The 16,874-nt window shown below is 32.3% G+C and overlaps 1 protein-coding gene across 9 annotated transcripts in view; it reads right to left on the bottom strand.

Moving 5' to 3' along the window:
- LOC134852817 (neuropeptides capa receptor-like) overlaps positions 1-16,874 on the bottom strand; it is a 98,335-nt gene that overhangs the window by 14,754 nt on the left and 66,707 nt on the right. For all 9 annotated transcript variants that reach the window (XM_063868627.1, XM_063868626.1, XM_063868625.1 and 6 more), the window contains 2 exons: positions 13,086-13,204; positions 9,708-9,839 (listed from right to left, as the gene is read on the bottom strand). In XM_063868627.1, the coding sequence (XP_063724697.1) occupies positions 9,708-9,839; positions 13,086-13,204 (251 nt within the window). The remainder of the gene's footprint in view (positions 1-9,707; positions 9,840-13,085; positions 13,205-16,874) is intronic.

The raw sequence follows: 16,874 nt of genomic DNA, 5'->3' as shown, positions 1-16,874 counted from the left end.
AAAATGATTTTTGATCTGATAAGAAGAAGATTGTGCGTTTAATTGGGACTTCAACCAGTCAGCACCGAAATTGCTTCTTAAAATCTTGAATACTTCCTCAAAATACACAGTTTTATTCCTCTTTTTTTGAGCGCTATTTGAAATTACGATAAATTATCAATTTTCAAGAAAACTTTAGACATTTTTTTCTTCCGAATACTACAGTACATTTTGCCACCAGATAAAAATTAATTACTAGTTTTTATTTTTTTCAAGCTTCCTGGTTCTAGATCTGAATAGATTATGAGTTTTATAACTCATAGAGGTTTAAAAAAATGTTGCTTCCTGCCTGTAAAATACTAATTCAAGTTTGTAAAAATATAATTCCTCGAAAAAAGGGTATTTTAAAACGAATAAACAATTACTTTCAAGCAGACAAATATTAAAACCGAGTATTTCAAGTTCCAGATTTATTAGACTAAGGAAACACGATTAGGACTTTTAAGGAAATAAAAAAAGTTTCCTATAAAGAATTCATGAGTCGTAACAAAACAAACGAGCGGGATTCAAGATTGATAATTTATAACTTTTCATAAACTTGTTTTAAGTCTCCCGTTTTGACCTCCATAGACAAAAAACAGCAAATAATTCAGTTTTTGGTAAGTTGGCGCAATCGTTTTTTTTAGAAAAATGATTTTGTGATAACAGATGTCAGAAAGTCAATCAAAAAGTTGAGCTTTTTGATCCATTGGGTTATGCTATGCATAAAATATTTAAATTACATTTTTTTTCTTCGAAAATATAAGTTTATTGTTAGAAAAATAATGGAACTTGATTTTTTCTTTCAGGAAATGTGCTTTTTGGAATTCAGTAAACGTTAGCAAAGCCATCGTTAACGTTTTCTTTGTCGAAGCTTGAATTTTTCTTGCAGAAAAAATCAGTGATATTACAGTGACGTTACAGTAACAAAAAAAATGTTTCAACAGAGAGCCTGAGTCATTCTATCTCAGATCAGTGATAGTCCAGCAATTCAAAAAAAAGCACTGTTACAGAGACAAATCAATTCAATAACAGCAGTGCACTAGGACCCTAGCAGCACTGCAAGACGTCTGAAAAAGCACATCTTTTATTTGAGCCTAAAAACTTAATTTGAGGGCTTAAAATAACTTATGCTGCTCTCTATATTTTTTAAAATGATCCGTTCTTTGGATAAAAACACCCAATAAAAACCCCTCACTCTGCTTTTGAAATTGTACTCCATTTTTCTTTCACAGAAGTTGACGACACATTTTTAGCAACTATCTCATTTGATCTTGTAAATCACCTGGATTTCAGCGCATCTCTTAAAATTTTTGTTTTGCTTACCTAATAAAAATAAAATTGCCCAAATTTAAACATAAGATAAAGAAAGTTTTTTGTAATTTCTTTTCGAGATGATTACGGATAGTTCATGATAATTGTATATGAGTGTTGCCCAATTTAAACATAAGAAAAAGAAAGTTTTTTGTAATTTCTTTTCGAGATGATTACGGATAGTTCATGATAAGTGTAAATGAATATTTAGCGTTTAAAATCTACTCATTAGTTTTATTTGAAATAATTTTATTGCTCTATTATGTTTAATAACTGTACAACAAAACTAAATGAAAAAACTTTTTTTTCTGGCTATATTTTTTCGTGTTTGTAATTTTTTTTTGAAAATATGAAAGGATTACTGTTATCAGGGCAACACTTGAAAACTTGTTGTCTCTATGTATTAATTCACTAGCATGATGCTCCAATTTTTTGAATAAAGCAATAGGTTGAAGTTTCGATAGGTTGTTTTTCAATGTTGAAGTTTCGACAAATCGAAAAGAGTTTGGAGGGAATTTTTTATAGTTGTAAAAAACATTAGATCTGAAAGTTGAAAACTCATTTTCTGATCGAAGTTTGCCATAAAATGATTGGGGTTCTTATTGAGAGCTAAAAATAAAACTCAAAAAGCAATCGATTTCAGTAAAGAGTAGATATTTGATCCGAATAATCAGCTGCTATAACAAATCTTTCGCTTTCCATTTTATGATTCCGCTCACTTCAAAAATTGTCAGAAAAGTTTTGCGTAGCATTATTTCAAAAACAACAAACGCATGTCAAGAAAATAGTTTGTACAGATTTATATTTATATGACCTGTATTTTGAAATGAATACCCACAGATTGGCATGACACTCATATCTCACAAAAAACTGTTTTCTGCGATTTATTCTAAAACAAATACTATCTCTGAACCAATTATAACAAGACTGCTTGTATCAGGGCGAGGCCCTGAATATTCCGGCTGCCTTTTAAGATCTATTTAGCAAAAATAACATGAAAAACAAAAGTAAAAAAGAATGCTTTTTAACTTTGAGAGTTTTGTGAAAATCATCCACCCACACGCCATATAGAGTACAAAGATTCATCGTAAGTTGATAGATTTCGCTTCTAGTATCAAAATCATTTATGGCAAATAAGATTCCTTCGACCACTTTGGAACGATTTCTAAGACGAATTGAATCTCCGCTTATGCATCAAAAGCGCGAAATATATCGCGCGTTTATTGTCCTAAAATGGCCAAAATGGCAATCTTTAAACGCCCATAACTTAATTTAAAAAATCACAGGTAAAATATCTTTTCAGTTTCAAGCTCAGGACAACACTACCGTTTGATTGATATTTTGAAATCTTGTCAAAAATGGCTAGTTAGTAAGTCGAAAAATGTCTGAAGAAAAAAAAAACCACGCAGAGCGCAAATCTTCCGTTAATTTAGTTACGAAAGTCGGAACATTAATTCATAATCAGTCAACTTATCAAAAAAGACGCTTAAATCTTCTGCTTCAATTTTTTCTCGCCGATCTTAATTTATTTGTGATAATCGAATACGAAAATGTCTAGTACCTAGCAGATGCAAGGCACTCAGGCTTCCGCTATCTGCAAAAAAAACAAATTTGAAAATGAAGGTTTTAATTTTTTTGGAGCATCGACACAACTTGATAGACAAAACAAAAAATTAAATTCAATGCAAATTTTTTTTAGAGAATGCTTGATTGAGTAAATAATTGTTTTTACGTCAGAAGAATGATGATAAAAAGTTTTCCCGGTAAACTTAGTGTTTTGATTTCTTTCGTCTTGTCATGAAATTCCTATACTAACAAATTTGTATGACTAGTGTCTTTGGCGTATGGAGGTCAACCTTGGTATATTGCTTAGTGTGGTATGTCAATCGATCGAAAAATGTTTTTCTTTTCATTCTTCTAAAAACGGCTTTTTCAACAAAGCTAGTAGCACAAATCAGTTTGATTGATGTAAAGCTTTCATCCTCGACATAAGAGTTTGAATTTCTTCTGAAGCTATGTACAAGTTCATTTAGTTGTTTTATTTCTTCTGGAAAAACCTAATTCCAAATTAAGCCAGAGATAATTTCGGCTTCGATACTTATCCCCCCTTATCAACAATATAAATATACAGGGTGAACTCAGTTTATATGTTTGCTTTCATAATTGATTAACCGAATTATCTCAAAGTACACCTTTGATAAGTATTTTATGAAGTAATCAAGTAAAACCTCTTAGATGATTGCGTCGGCAAGTTTATGACTTTGAAATGGATTTAAGCAATTTAAGCAGTTTTGCTTTATAGCTTCAGAACCACAATTACAAATCAATTCTAGAAAAAAAAAATCGGATATATGGTCACTTTTAACCATTTTTACGATGGCTTTTAATTTATTACATACAGTATAAAACTAAGTCACGCGTAATTTTGTCCCGTATTTACTGTTAGATGAAATAAAAACGTGAAAAAAGAAGTCGGATTAAATGATAAAAGTTGTTCAACCGGTCGAGATTTCGATCACTCTTCGTAAAACTGGAGTAAAAATGGGACCTCCCATCACCTTATTTTCATGTGGCACTACGAAGAACTAGAAAAAATCTAATTAAAAATTCAGGAGCATTGATTATTCTAACACGAAAGTTCGGATAATCAATGTCGGACGCTTTTTTCGGATTCTGAGGATGGTTTTGACAACTTCAGTCAATTCACATCAAGTTTGCGAGTTCATTTTTACCAATTTTTTCGCATTCCTAATATCAGCTTCCTTAAAAAATCAGATTTTAGTTCAGAATGACAAAACACCTCGAACTGTTGTCAATCATCTGCGAAACAAAAAATACCTTTGATCGCAAAAGTGTTATTTGAGAAATTGGCTATTCGAAGTGCGCGGGGAGCTCTGCTAAAGATAAACGGAAATAATTAAGTTTTGAAGAAATAAAGGTACAAATTTGACGAAATTCAAACGAAATTAAGTCGACGTTTTTTCTTTCTCGACTTTTTCAGTTGTCAAAAATTTTCATTAAAAAAAACAAATTTATTTTCCTTGAGTTCAAAACAAAAAATAATTATTGGATTTTTTCTAAACCATTTCCTTGAATTGGTCAAATTTAAATCAGTAACAAGACTGCTCGTATCAGGACAAAACCCTAGATGTTCAAAGTGACTTTTAAGCTCGACGAAGTACTGTTCGATTGTAAAATTTGATCTAATTGGTGAACGACAAGAAGATGGGTGTGATCTATGCATAGCATTCAGAAGTATCAGAACAAACAAAATGAACAGAATTTGGCGGGAAATTTGACATAAAAAGCGCAAACAAAACTTGTTTTTTTTTTGCTTGCTCTCATATCTAACATAGATAAAGAACCAACTGCTGTATCAAACAGTGACTCACCAATCGGCAAAAAAGTTTCTTCTATTTGAGTGCTGTAACTCGCTCGCTTCACTGTTTCTTAGAAATGCTCCTTACTTCAACTGATTTGATCAGACCGGTCTTTTCATCATTCGCCAGTAAACTTTAAAAAATTTGTATTTTGTTTTTGCTTTCATTTCAGAAATCATCTCTCACACGCTATTTCAAGTACAAAACCATATAGTGTGCATGCAAAAATTTGAAAAAAAAAACAGCTTGCCTTATGTCAATTTGGAACTATATCTAGGACGCTTACGTACTTTTGAAGAATTTTCCGCTTACGCTCTTCTAATAACACAAACTGAATCGAGCGTTAGTAGTCAAAAATTGAGTAAAAAGGCTATCAGTACACCCTCGTATAATGATAAAAAAAAATTGACTAGCATCTTATCAAGTATGAGCTAAGTACAACAATACCCTTTGGAATATGAAAAAAAAACGTCTACAGTTAATTAAATAGTCGAAAGTTGTCCAGAAAAAAACCAACCAGAGCACTTGTAATTCGTCATTTTTTTCGAAAATCAAAACAACATATTTTCGCAATACTGATAACATAATCAATTTGAAAATGTAATACAAAAAAATTGATTAAAGAATTTATTTGCAACACTGAAATGCCAAACTTTCAATGTCCTTAGAACAAAAATTAATCAGTTCATGGCAAAAAAATTAAGCACATGTCAAGGCCTGCTTTACGTTCAAGCTTCTTTGCGAAACGCTCAAGAAATTGTATCCAACCACCGCAAAATATTTTGGTAATGAACTATTAATTAGCCGAATTAGCTGAATATTAGTCTAAGGTTTATAACAAATTATGCGCTTTGAAAATGTAAAAACTTATTTTTTCTCGGAAATTGGTTATTGATGAAATAAAAGGTGAGCACTAAAACTACATGTAAGATTATGCACATAATAAATTTGAGACAAATTGATAAACAAAATGAGAGTAAATCAAAATAGGAATAAAAATTTTTTAATTTTTTATCACCACGACAATCTGCTGATTTTTTCCTGAACCAGCTGGTAAATCAGTTATTACATCTTGAATTAAAACAAGATAATCACTTCGTGTCTCAAAAATACGAATAGATGTTGAAACAAGATCTGTCTCAAACTGTAATAGAAATACTCTGAATATTTGTTCCGACCTGCAACTATCTCATAAAGCTTTTTTGAACCAATTTTTTTTAAACAATTTTAAAGCCGACAAAATAGTAGAAAAGCCATACTACAGAACAGATTAAAAAAATTAATTAATATTTCATCAACTGAGAAGATTAAAACAATAAATTCACGAACAACGCTTTGTTTGAAGAGAAATAAAAAAAATATATTTTGCTTTTTTGGCTGTCATAGAAAAATTTGATGATGAAAAACGTAGGTTTCTTCATTTAGAAGCTGGAAAAAAGCATTTGAGTCAGTCTAACACACTTTTCTGTGTACAAAATGTCATCGAGACTTTCGTTCTACTTACAAAACGAAATCAGATTACTCTGAATAACTTGTTGATTTTCCAAGAACTCAAACGCGAAAAGAAAATGTATAACTTTACAGATGCAATAAAATTGGGCACGAAAGAGAGCGCGAACAAAGAAAACTAATGAACGAAAAGAGACTCATTTCTAAATCATTGCGAGCCAAAAATAGAAAAAACTTTCTTCGTGTTTATCATAGCGTGAAATGAACGAAATTATTCAGATCAGAGCAATCTGTCCGCAAAATGTTCCTAAAGATATCAAAAGGTATTTGCTAGAAGTTGGAAACAAATCGGCTGAAATACTAAATATGGATTGCAAGTTGGAAAATTGGACATAGTAATACATTTTTTCTCCCTTTCCAGTTAAGCCAGAATAGTGAAAACAGTAATAAACACTTTCCGACTCTCCAACCATTGAAGCCATTGGCAGTTTTCGATTAAAAAACGTCGTGATAAAGACAAAGTGTCAAAAATTTTAAAATGAACAGTTAATTCTGTAATCGAATTATGAACCTTGTTTGGAACCTAAGATGAACCAACCTTGTTTGTAATATTTGAATTTTGCTAAATTTATTCCAAGTTGAAAGGATGAACACATTCACTCACATGATGTAAACAAAAAAGTAAACAAAAAGATAAACAAAAAAAAATGATGGGTTAAAAGATTTCTTCTAAAGATATTAAAATTTTCATGGCATTAAAAAAGAAAAAATCCAAAAAAAATTTGAACGGCTTAAGCTTCTTTTCTTTAAGATTGTTAATTTAAACCTTACCAATTTATAAATGTCTCACAATGTTGAGCAGAAAATAAGACGGTCTCTCTCCTAAGCTTAGAAAACTATACCTGTTAGAGAGCGAACTCTCGGCAATTTTATTTCCCTCACAACAAAAAAAAAACGTTTTTAGACTTTTAGGGTTCAACCGGGTTAAATAAAAATCTAAACTCGGACCTTCCAATTTACTCCTATGTAGCTGACGCCTGTTGACAGGCTTGTAGCTTTTTGACGATCATTCAAATCGGCACTAATAAAACTTACCGACTTTCGAAGAAAACGGAATGTTTATGCTCGGTGTGGTTTTTTATTCAGACAGTTTTCACCGATCGAAATAAAAGTTTTCCATAAAACTTCTTATACCCCATTGAAGATATTGTCTTCCTGAGTTAAAATTTAAAAAGATGTTTTACCTCCAATTTTTTTGTAAAGTTCTGGGCTTTTGAAAACTGTCAAAGTGTCCATTTTCTGGACTAAATTATGCGCGCTTTGAAAAGTTTTTTCGTAATGCTGAGAGCGTAATGGGAATTTTCTATGCGTGGTGCATTGTCTCGCACAACAAAATCGCTCCAAATTGAATTGAGGCTAGCTAATTAGTCGTATTAATTTTGTTCGTCTCAAAAATGTTCTCTTTGATTTTGTCCAAACTAAATAGGCTTTCAATATTGTCCTTTCCAAAAAAAAAACAAATCGATATGAAACAAGACTGCTCGTATCAGGGCGAAGCCCTGAATGTTCCGACTGCCTTTTAAGGTTTATGGAGCAGCAGTAATAGCATAAAAAAATTAAATGAAATAAAATAAAATGAAAATTTTTTTTTCTAAAAATTGTAACCTTTCCGACTCTCCAACCATTGAAGCCATTGGCAGTTTTCGATTAAAAAACGTCGTGATAAAGACAAAGTGTCAAAAATTTTAAAATGAACAGTTAATTCTGTAATCGAATTATGAACCTTGTTTGGAACCTAAGATGAACCAACCTTGTTTGTAATATTTGAATTTTGCTAATTTTATTCCAATATTGAAAGGATGAACACACTCACTCACATGATGTAAACAAAAAAGTAAACAAAAAGATAAACAAAAAAAATGATGGGTTAAAAGATTTCTTCTAAAGATAATAAAATTTTCATGGCATTAAAAAAGAAAAAATCCAAAAAAATTTGAACGTTTTAAGCTTCTTTTCTTTAAGATTGTTAATTTTAGCAATTTATAAATGTCTCACAATGTCGAGCAGAAAATAAGACGGTCTCTCTCCTAAGCTTAGAAAACTATACCTGTTAGAGAGCGAACTCTCGGCAATTTTATTTCCCTCACAACAAAAAAAAACGTTTTTGGACTTTTAGGGTTCAACCGGGTTAAATAAAAATTTAAACTCGGACCTTCCAAATTACTCCTATGTAGCTGACGCCTGTTGACAGGCTTGTAGTTTTTTGACGATCATTCAAATCGGCACTAATAAAACTTACCGACTTTCGAAGAAAACGGAATGTTTACGCTCGGTGTGGTTTTTTACTCAGACAGTTTTCACCGATCGAAATAACAGTTTTCCATAAAACTTCTTATACCCCATTGAAGATATTGTCTTCCTGAGTTAAAATTTAAAAAGATGTTTTACCTCCAATTTTTTTGTAAAGTTCTGGGCTTTTGAAAACTGTCAAAGTGTCCATTTTCTGGACTAAATTATGCGCGCTTTGAAAAGTTTTTTCGTAATGCTGAGAGCGTAATGGGAATTTTCTATGCGTGGCGCATTGTCCCGCACAACAAAATTGCTCCAAATTGAATTGAGGCTAGCTAATTAGTCGTATTAATTTTGTTCGTCTCAAAAATGTTTTCTTTGATTTTGTCCAAACTAAATAGGCTTTCAATATTGTCCTTTCCAAAAAAAAACAATTCGATATGAAACAAGACTGCTCGTATCAGGGTGAAGCCCTGAATGTTCCGACTGCCTTTTAAGGTTTATGGAGCAGCAGTAATAGGATAAAAAAATCAAATGAAATAAAATAAAATGAAAATTTTTTTTCCAAAATTTGAAATGTTTTATGAAAATCATCCCCCCACACGCCATATAAAGTACAAAAAGAGAGATTTCGTTCCTTGTAACCAACCAATTATGGCAAATAAGCTTCGTTCAACCAATTTGGAACGATTTAAAAGACGAATTAAATCTCCGCTTACGCGTTAATAGCGCGAATTATATCGCGCGTTTATTGTCCCAAATTGCTCAAAATGACCAAAATGGCAATCTTTAAACCCTCATAACTCTACGAAAAATGATCACAGGTGAAATATCTTTTCAAATTTAAGCTCAAGACAACAATGGCTTTCGAATGATATAAAAAAATTCCGTCAAAAATGGCTAGGTAAAAAGTCGAAATTTGTCTGAAGAAAAAAAAAACCCACCCCGAGCACAAATATTCCGTTACTTTCGTACCGAAAGTCGGAACAATAAGGGACAGTCGGAACATTTAGAGCTTTGCTCTGAGATACGATCAGTCTTATTGCTATTAAAAGTTGCTTCTTTGTGCATTTTTTTCTGTAAATAATTTATTAATCAGGTGCGGATCAAGAATTATCTTGAAGGGTTGAGATCTTTTTAGGCTGATTAAATTGTTTTTCCGAGCATCCCGAAACAACATAAAAAGAAAACTCTTGAAAATTTTTCTGCGCCGATCTAAATTTCAACTAAATCTGCTATTTTGAAATAAGCATTTACCCGTGGCATATCATCTGGAAGTTCATCCCACTCCAGACAATCGAGGTCCCAATCCAGATAAGTCCTATCTGGACCTTGTATGTCTTCTGGATCCATCCGTGGTAGCGCATAGGGTACTCTATGAAGATGAATCTGGAAAACAATTTGGATTAAAATTCGCTTGCAGTTGTTTTCACTCATTTTACTATTTAGACAGATTGCTACGCGAAGTATGTCTAAATTTTGAAAAACTCTTCTTCGAAAAAATTGTTCAGTTTAAACTAAATAAATATTATTTTTTAAGTTTGTTTTTTTTGAACAAAAATGAAAGAATAAAATCAAGAAATTTTTATGGTTAAGTTCGGTCCAACTCGTTTGATGAAATATCTGAAACAGGGGCGGTTAGGGGGAGGTGGTGTTGGTGGAGGCGATCAAACCCCTTTCCTCTCCTTCTACAACCGCCACGCCCAAGCCCCCTCCACCTACCCCCCTCAGGGTTTCGACCCCCTCAGTAACCTAAGGATGTCCCCTTTGTTATTATTTTAAGATAATTACAGCGACCAGCCCTAAAATATTTCTAAGGGCGCATTCAACGCCAAAAATATTGAACTTGAAGAATAACGTGCGTCGAAAACAAACGTAATTGTTTGTCAAAAAAAATCCAAAATTTGCCCAAAAGGGAGTTATTTACCTGTTTTTTTTAATTGCTTGAATTACAGAAAATTTTGTCAAAAAAACAGGGCTCTGGTAGCAATACTAGATGAGCCCTTGGATTTTTGTGTGGAAAGAATGATAAGCTGAGAGGGATGGGGGTAGTGTAGAAGAGCCTATTTTATTTACTTTTTAGTTTACTTTTTAATGTTTAAAATTTCATTTTAATTTCCCACTTCAAATATAACAGTAAGACTGCAAAATCTGATCTTGATTCAAGATGATTAGCTTCTTTATGCCTCAAAAGTAGGCAAATTGTCTTCTAAGTTCGCCTCTTAAAACAATCAGAGATTTAATGATCTTTTTTTAAAATCTAAAATCTGTTCATTACAACTCAGATTCTTTTAAGTAGCCAACTTAGAAGATCACGTACCTAATTTGCAGGCAATTGAGACGCTAAGTCTCGTGAATCAAGGTCAGAATTTGGAGTTTCAATGTTAAATTTAAAAAAGGAAATTAAAAAAATTAAGAGGCCAAACTGCGCATTTTGTGCATTGTAAGCGGATTCCGCAACAAGGACGCTCCCTCTGTTCTTCTTTTTGTTCATTCATTATCTTTGATCGTTCCGACAAAATTTTAACATGTTTAAAGACTTGTCTATGGAATCCAGGAACATACAGACACAAAATTGTGCGCCTATCCAGTGCACAGTTTGGCCTCGTAATGAATGACCACACTCAATTTAAAAATTTGAAATTAAAAGATAGATAATATCACCTCTTCTACACTCCCCTCGCTTAACCTCCTGCCTATCGATCACTAAAAGAAGTATCCAGGGGCGGATCTAGAATTTTATCAAGGGCGGAGTATTTTCAAAAACATTCAAAAAAATACTAAAAAACTTGATTTTCCCAGATCTCCCATATCAATCTAAAGTCCATGAATTCACCAATTATTCTGTGCTGTAAACGGGAGTATAAAAAAACGCCAAAAAGGGGGATTTCAGGCACATTTTGGACAATTTGGACTGCGTTTTTTCCGCGCCTTCCCCACTCAAAAATGGTATTTATTGGCCTCTTAGGCGCATTCAGAAAAACTTAAGGATCGGTCAGCCAAAAACAAAATTTTCTTCTTGTAGCCAATGATCCGAACATTGAAAATGGGGAGGGTTTTTGTCTTCGGGTATCTTCTAGTTTTCTTTTTTTTTCCACGGAAACTCATGTACCACAAATAATGATTGGACTGGCTTAAGAGATACAACAGATCAAAGCCCTTTCATTAGTGATTTGAACAAAATGAAAAAAATTACCCAGTGCCGAGAAAAAAACCGGTTTGAATGTTTTGGTTTTTCATCGAGTTTTGACTGAATAAAGCGATGATAACTTTTCATATTTATCATGTTAAACTTGATTGTTCCCAGCGATAACAAATTTTAAACGCATTATTTGGCACTTCCCTGGTAAGAAATTTTGCTTCCTGGATTCAATTTCTTCTTCATCATTTTTTTGTTTGCTATTCTGTTTTTGAGGAGCACAGTTGTAGATTGTGCCTATTTTTTTAAAAATTGTTATACGTGTAGGTAGTTTTCTCATCAAAACTCGTCCAAAAAACGACACTAATTAGAAGAACTTAATAAAACCTAAAAACTTTTATTTGGAGTTTTTATGAACACGGTCGGAACATTCAGCGCTACTTGCACAGCAACAGGCTATCCTTGTTATAATCCAATACAAGTTAGATGTAATCAATTATAATGGATTATAATCCGTTCAAATCCGTGTATAATTGATAATAACCTCTATATTTCTGCAATACTAACAAACAAACCAAAACAAAAACTTTCTCATTTGTTTAACGCCTTTTTAATACTCCTACCCCGCCTTTTCTCCGTTCTAATTTATACCTCACACCAGTCCTCCCCCATGTTTACCTTTCGCCAACTTTACCGCCCTTATCTTTACCGGGCTCACGTGAAGAAGGGACAAACGTGGGGGGATGTGGGATAGTGAGGGGATTGAAAAAGGGGTGAAGTTGGGGGATGCGGTGGTGGGGGAGGGATATGATTTTGGAGGAAGAGTGGGGTAGATAAACAGGGTGGGGTGGGTTTGACGAGGTTGTAAACGTGGTGGCAGAAGGGTGGTTTGTAAACGATGGGGGTGCTAGAGAGACTATAAAGGACGTATATTGGTTTAGGGAGAGCAAGTCAAGAAAAGAAAAGAAAAGAAAAAAATCAGTTAAAGAAAAAGGTACATAAAAAGTGTGAACAAAAAGTTTATATACAAGATTAACAATACCTAAGCCAAAAAAAAAACATTTTTTACATCAGTTTCAACTTGTATCAAGCCATCAGCAACTGTTCATATCTGATATAGCGCACTGTTTGTGAATTTTCTAGAAGTTTCCAAAAAAATTTCTTAAATTGTTGATGTTTTAATCAATAAATATAGTTTTTGTTGATTCGACGAAATAAAGATTTTAAAACACTCTATTTGACTATATTCGATTATTTTTGATTAGATCATAATGCTCATTTTTTGATTAATTATTGCTTAACATTTGATTAACTAGTCACCGCTGTAACTTAAGTAGTAATTTACAATTATTAGGGGTCTTATAGTAATCATAATCAAATTTTTTCAGGCTAGTATACCAGTAATGATAGTTATAAGATAGCATTTACAACCATTGAACATTAGCCTGAGATATATTCACGAGACCTTCTGATCGTTTTCAGACTTCTTTTCGTACCTGTCTGTGCTGATGGCGACTAGGAAGAACACACTGACGGATGTGAGAGTGTTGCCGACCATCTCAAGGTCACATGGAATGGTCTCCGCCTGCAGAAATCCAAACACGGTCGGGAAACCCTGGAACGAGAACAAAAAGCAAAGTGAAGCATCTTCAGTTTTATAGATAAAAAGATAATTATGAACAAGCTGCAAAATCAAAAATATGATTTTTCACGGATATTACATTGTTACTAAAATGAAAAATTACTGAGTTTTCACTGGTATTCTACTGAAAGTTTACAACGAAAATAAATAACAGGTCTTTCACTTAAAATTCAATAAAAAATAGTAACCATTCACCAAGGTTTCCTCAATGGTTTTGGTTTTTTCACAATTTTTCTCCCTTTTTAAAAAAAAATTAACCAATATATTCTACAATTTTTGACTGAGAATTTAGTAAAAACACTGATTATTAAACAAAAATCTGCTGAAATTTCACTGACGCTTTTCTGAAGCTTTTGAAAAAATGCAGTGATAATTTCCCAAAAACTATATGATGGCAGAAAAAGATCAATTCAATAAGAACGTTTTTAGTTTACATAAGAACGTTTTCAAGAGCGTAGAAAAAATGAAGAAAAATGATCAATGATTTTCCTTGTTCTTCTACTTTTTTGAGGTTTAAGCTTGTGAAATGAAGCCTCAGCGTTCGCTTCCTGGGAATTTTGGAAAATTTCGAATGATATTTGATGCAAAGAAGATTTTATTACGTGTTTATTTTTTAGCTGAAGTTTCGATTATAAGTGATTGCAGACGTAGAAGAGCTATCTGCTCCTTTTTAGGTATAACTTCAAATCTCGATTTTTTTGAAAGTTTCACCCTTACGAGGCCAAACTGAGCATTTAGTGAATTGCGGGTGGATTTCGCAACGGGCAAAAACAGAATTGTTGCGGAATCCTATATTTTTCTTTGATCTTTTTGGCTGTTTCGGATTCCACGGAAAAATAGCTAAAACAATGTCTTGCTCAAAAACACTTCGAGCAACTTTGTGGAATCTGGAATAAAAATTGTGGACTCCGCAACAGAAATTGCGAAATACCGAACAGTTTGTGGAATCATCAAACAAATGACTTTATATGTGTTTTGTAAGCTTCAGTTGTCGTGGAATCCTCAACTGCAAGTGGCTTACGCAAAATCTAAGCGAATCCGCAAATTGCCAGCGGTTTCTCCAAATGCAGAATGCAGAATGCCCAACAAAATCAATGCGCCGACAAAATTTACGTTACAGGTATTTTTACGCGGAATCCTCTGAAAATTTGTAAGTGGATTCCATTTCAATTTTATGACAATTTTAAGCACACTTCTCTAGAATTCAGAAACACATAGACAAAAAATTGTGCGCCTATCCACTGTACAGTTTGGCCTTGTAATGACTTGCTTGCTATTTTTTGATTATTTAATGTTTGTTGATGGGAATAAATCGTACGTCGATGTGGAGGGGAGAAAATTTCTAATTGGCAATTTTCGTTGATCTAGTTTTGTTTAGTTAATGATAAATTACCTAGCAAAGCCAATAACTGGAATCATTTTACCTTTTGAAGTGCATCGTTTTTGTATGAGGACTTCATACGGTGGAAGTAATTCCGGGCGTTTGGCTTGTTGCAGTGAAATATCAAAAATTATCCAAAAAAACGTAGTTGAAAAAAAAATAAGTTTTTTTCTGGAAAAAAAATACGTTGAAAAATCAAGATATAAATAAGCATGTTTAGCTTTTGATAGTTGAATGAACAAAATTTGTCATTTACCTTTGCTATCAATAATAATTTGTTCAACCTTTTTTTGGCTGCGTTTATTACAACATGGTTGATAAGCTGCTTGTATACATAAAATGAGAAATATAGCAAAATCAATTAAACAAAAAAACATTTGGGTTCTTCCAGAGCTTTTTAGTTTCTTAGTATTTGGTATTTAAAAAATTTGTTATTCAAAGTATTTAGTTATAAAAAAGTATCAATATTGCAGCTGTTTTGTTTTGAAATTTGTTTTTTAACACGAATGCATGATCACGGAAGAAAAAATTTCGAGCTAGGGATTCTTCAGACCTCTTTAGACCTTTTAACAGTTAATTTTGACACAAGTTTTCAAAAAAAAGCTGAAATTATTTTTTTTTCGCTTAAAATTTGAAAGTGTTTCATCTATGATTCTTTTGCAAAAACATAAGGTTTTGAAAAGAATTTGAACAAGGGAGCATAATTGTTAAGTGTTTTGATTATATCAACGCGTTGAACAAACGGTGGATAAATTCGGCCGAAAAATCAGGTCAAACTTATTTAAGGCTTAACCCAACAGAACTATTTTCGAAAAGCCGCTGAAAATCTAGAAGCTTGAAAGTCAAAAATTATCCTTGGCTTTGGCTACGGATATAGATCGAAACCTAACGTGGTCTTAATGAAACTGTTTGACTGTTATATCGTATTGTTGAAGCTGACAAATAAAAAAGAATATGCGGTCTCTATTTCTTTTTGTACATGTATTTCAATCTAAATGAATAAGTTTTAACGAAAAAAGTAACATTTTTTATATCGATCAGATTTTTCAACTGTCTTTTTGCCACCTTTTCTGTAAAGTTTCAAACAATTTTTTTAATTGATTTATCATTTAGCCTATGGTGAAATAAAATTGTTGCTAATTAGGTTTAATGTAACATCCAATTTAAATCAGATGAAACAACTAAGGAAAACAATTAAAACTTCCTCGTAAAACAAGCTGATTAGCAAAATAATGAAACAATGGTACTAAAAGTTTCGGTTTGCTTCAGTTTTCTAAAAAAAGTTGATAAATGCGTTTGTTAATATCAAAAACTTTTATAAAATAAGTCATCATTTTTCAGATAAATTTATTTTTCAGTAACAGTTCAAAAAAAAAACTCCCGTAGAAACAAGGAATCATTTGCTGCGTAAGTACCAAAAATTATTCACAAAATTTTAAGCAAATGAATCTGAAAAAAAAAATGTTAATTATGATCAGTTGAAGTGAACATCTTGCTACGATTTCTTTCATCTTAGGAAGACTGCAACTGTCATTAGTACTGAGTGTTTTTTTTTCGTTGGGTTAGTTTCTTTTTTTTATATTGACAAAAATTGATGTTTTCTTAAGTACTTTAAAACAGTTCGAGCTCATAATGAAACAATTATTTCATCTGAGGGAAAATTTAAAAAAAACCGTTTGTGTTTGGCAAGAGTATTTTCGACTAAGTTTGAATCAAAAACGCTCGATAAATTTCCTGGGCGGCAAAACTGTCTGGTTAATCAATTGATGCAATCCGAACTAAGGCAAATTGCCACATTACAAAGTGGCATTATTTTTCTCTTTGTTTTCGACAAAAAGTTTATGGGATTGGAAAAAAAATCATCCAAAAAACATTTTTTTCTGAAAAGTTCATTTTTTTTCAAATTGAAAGCAACTTCGCAGTCAGAAAATTCAGCAAGCGCATCAAATGCTCCCTTAAGATTTTCATATTTCCTTTTAAAAACAAACATTATTCGCTTTAAATCTGTTTGAGTGAGCGCTTGTAAAGTATTTTTTAATTAGAAAAAATGGGATAAACATATCTGAAAATTTCAAGGAGTCAAAAACACAAAAAATTCAAGGGCAGTCGGATTAATCGAAGCCTTGCTCTAGTTAGTTTAGTATTGTTGGTTGACTCATTTCACGTCTCAAAATTTTGATTTTTTGAATGAGAGTTAGAAACAATAATATTTTGAAAGTTAAGATTGAAGATTTTTTGAAGAAACTTAAAAAGATGAGACAT

The sequence above is a fragment of the Symsagittifera roscoffensis genome, chromosome 8, assembly GCF_963678635.1.
Source record: "Symsagittifera roscoffensis chromosome 8, txSymRosc1.1, whole genome shotgun sequence".
Lineage (NCBI taxonomy): Eukaryota > Metazoa > Xenacoelomorpha > Acoela > Convolutidae > Symsagittifera > Symsagittifera roscoffensis.
Note: the sequence above shows the minus strand (reverse complement) of the source record. Positions and strands in the feature narration are given on the sequence as shown.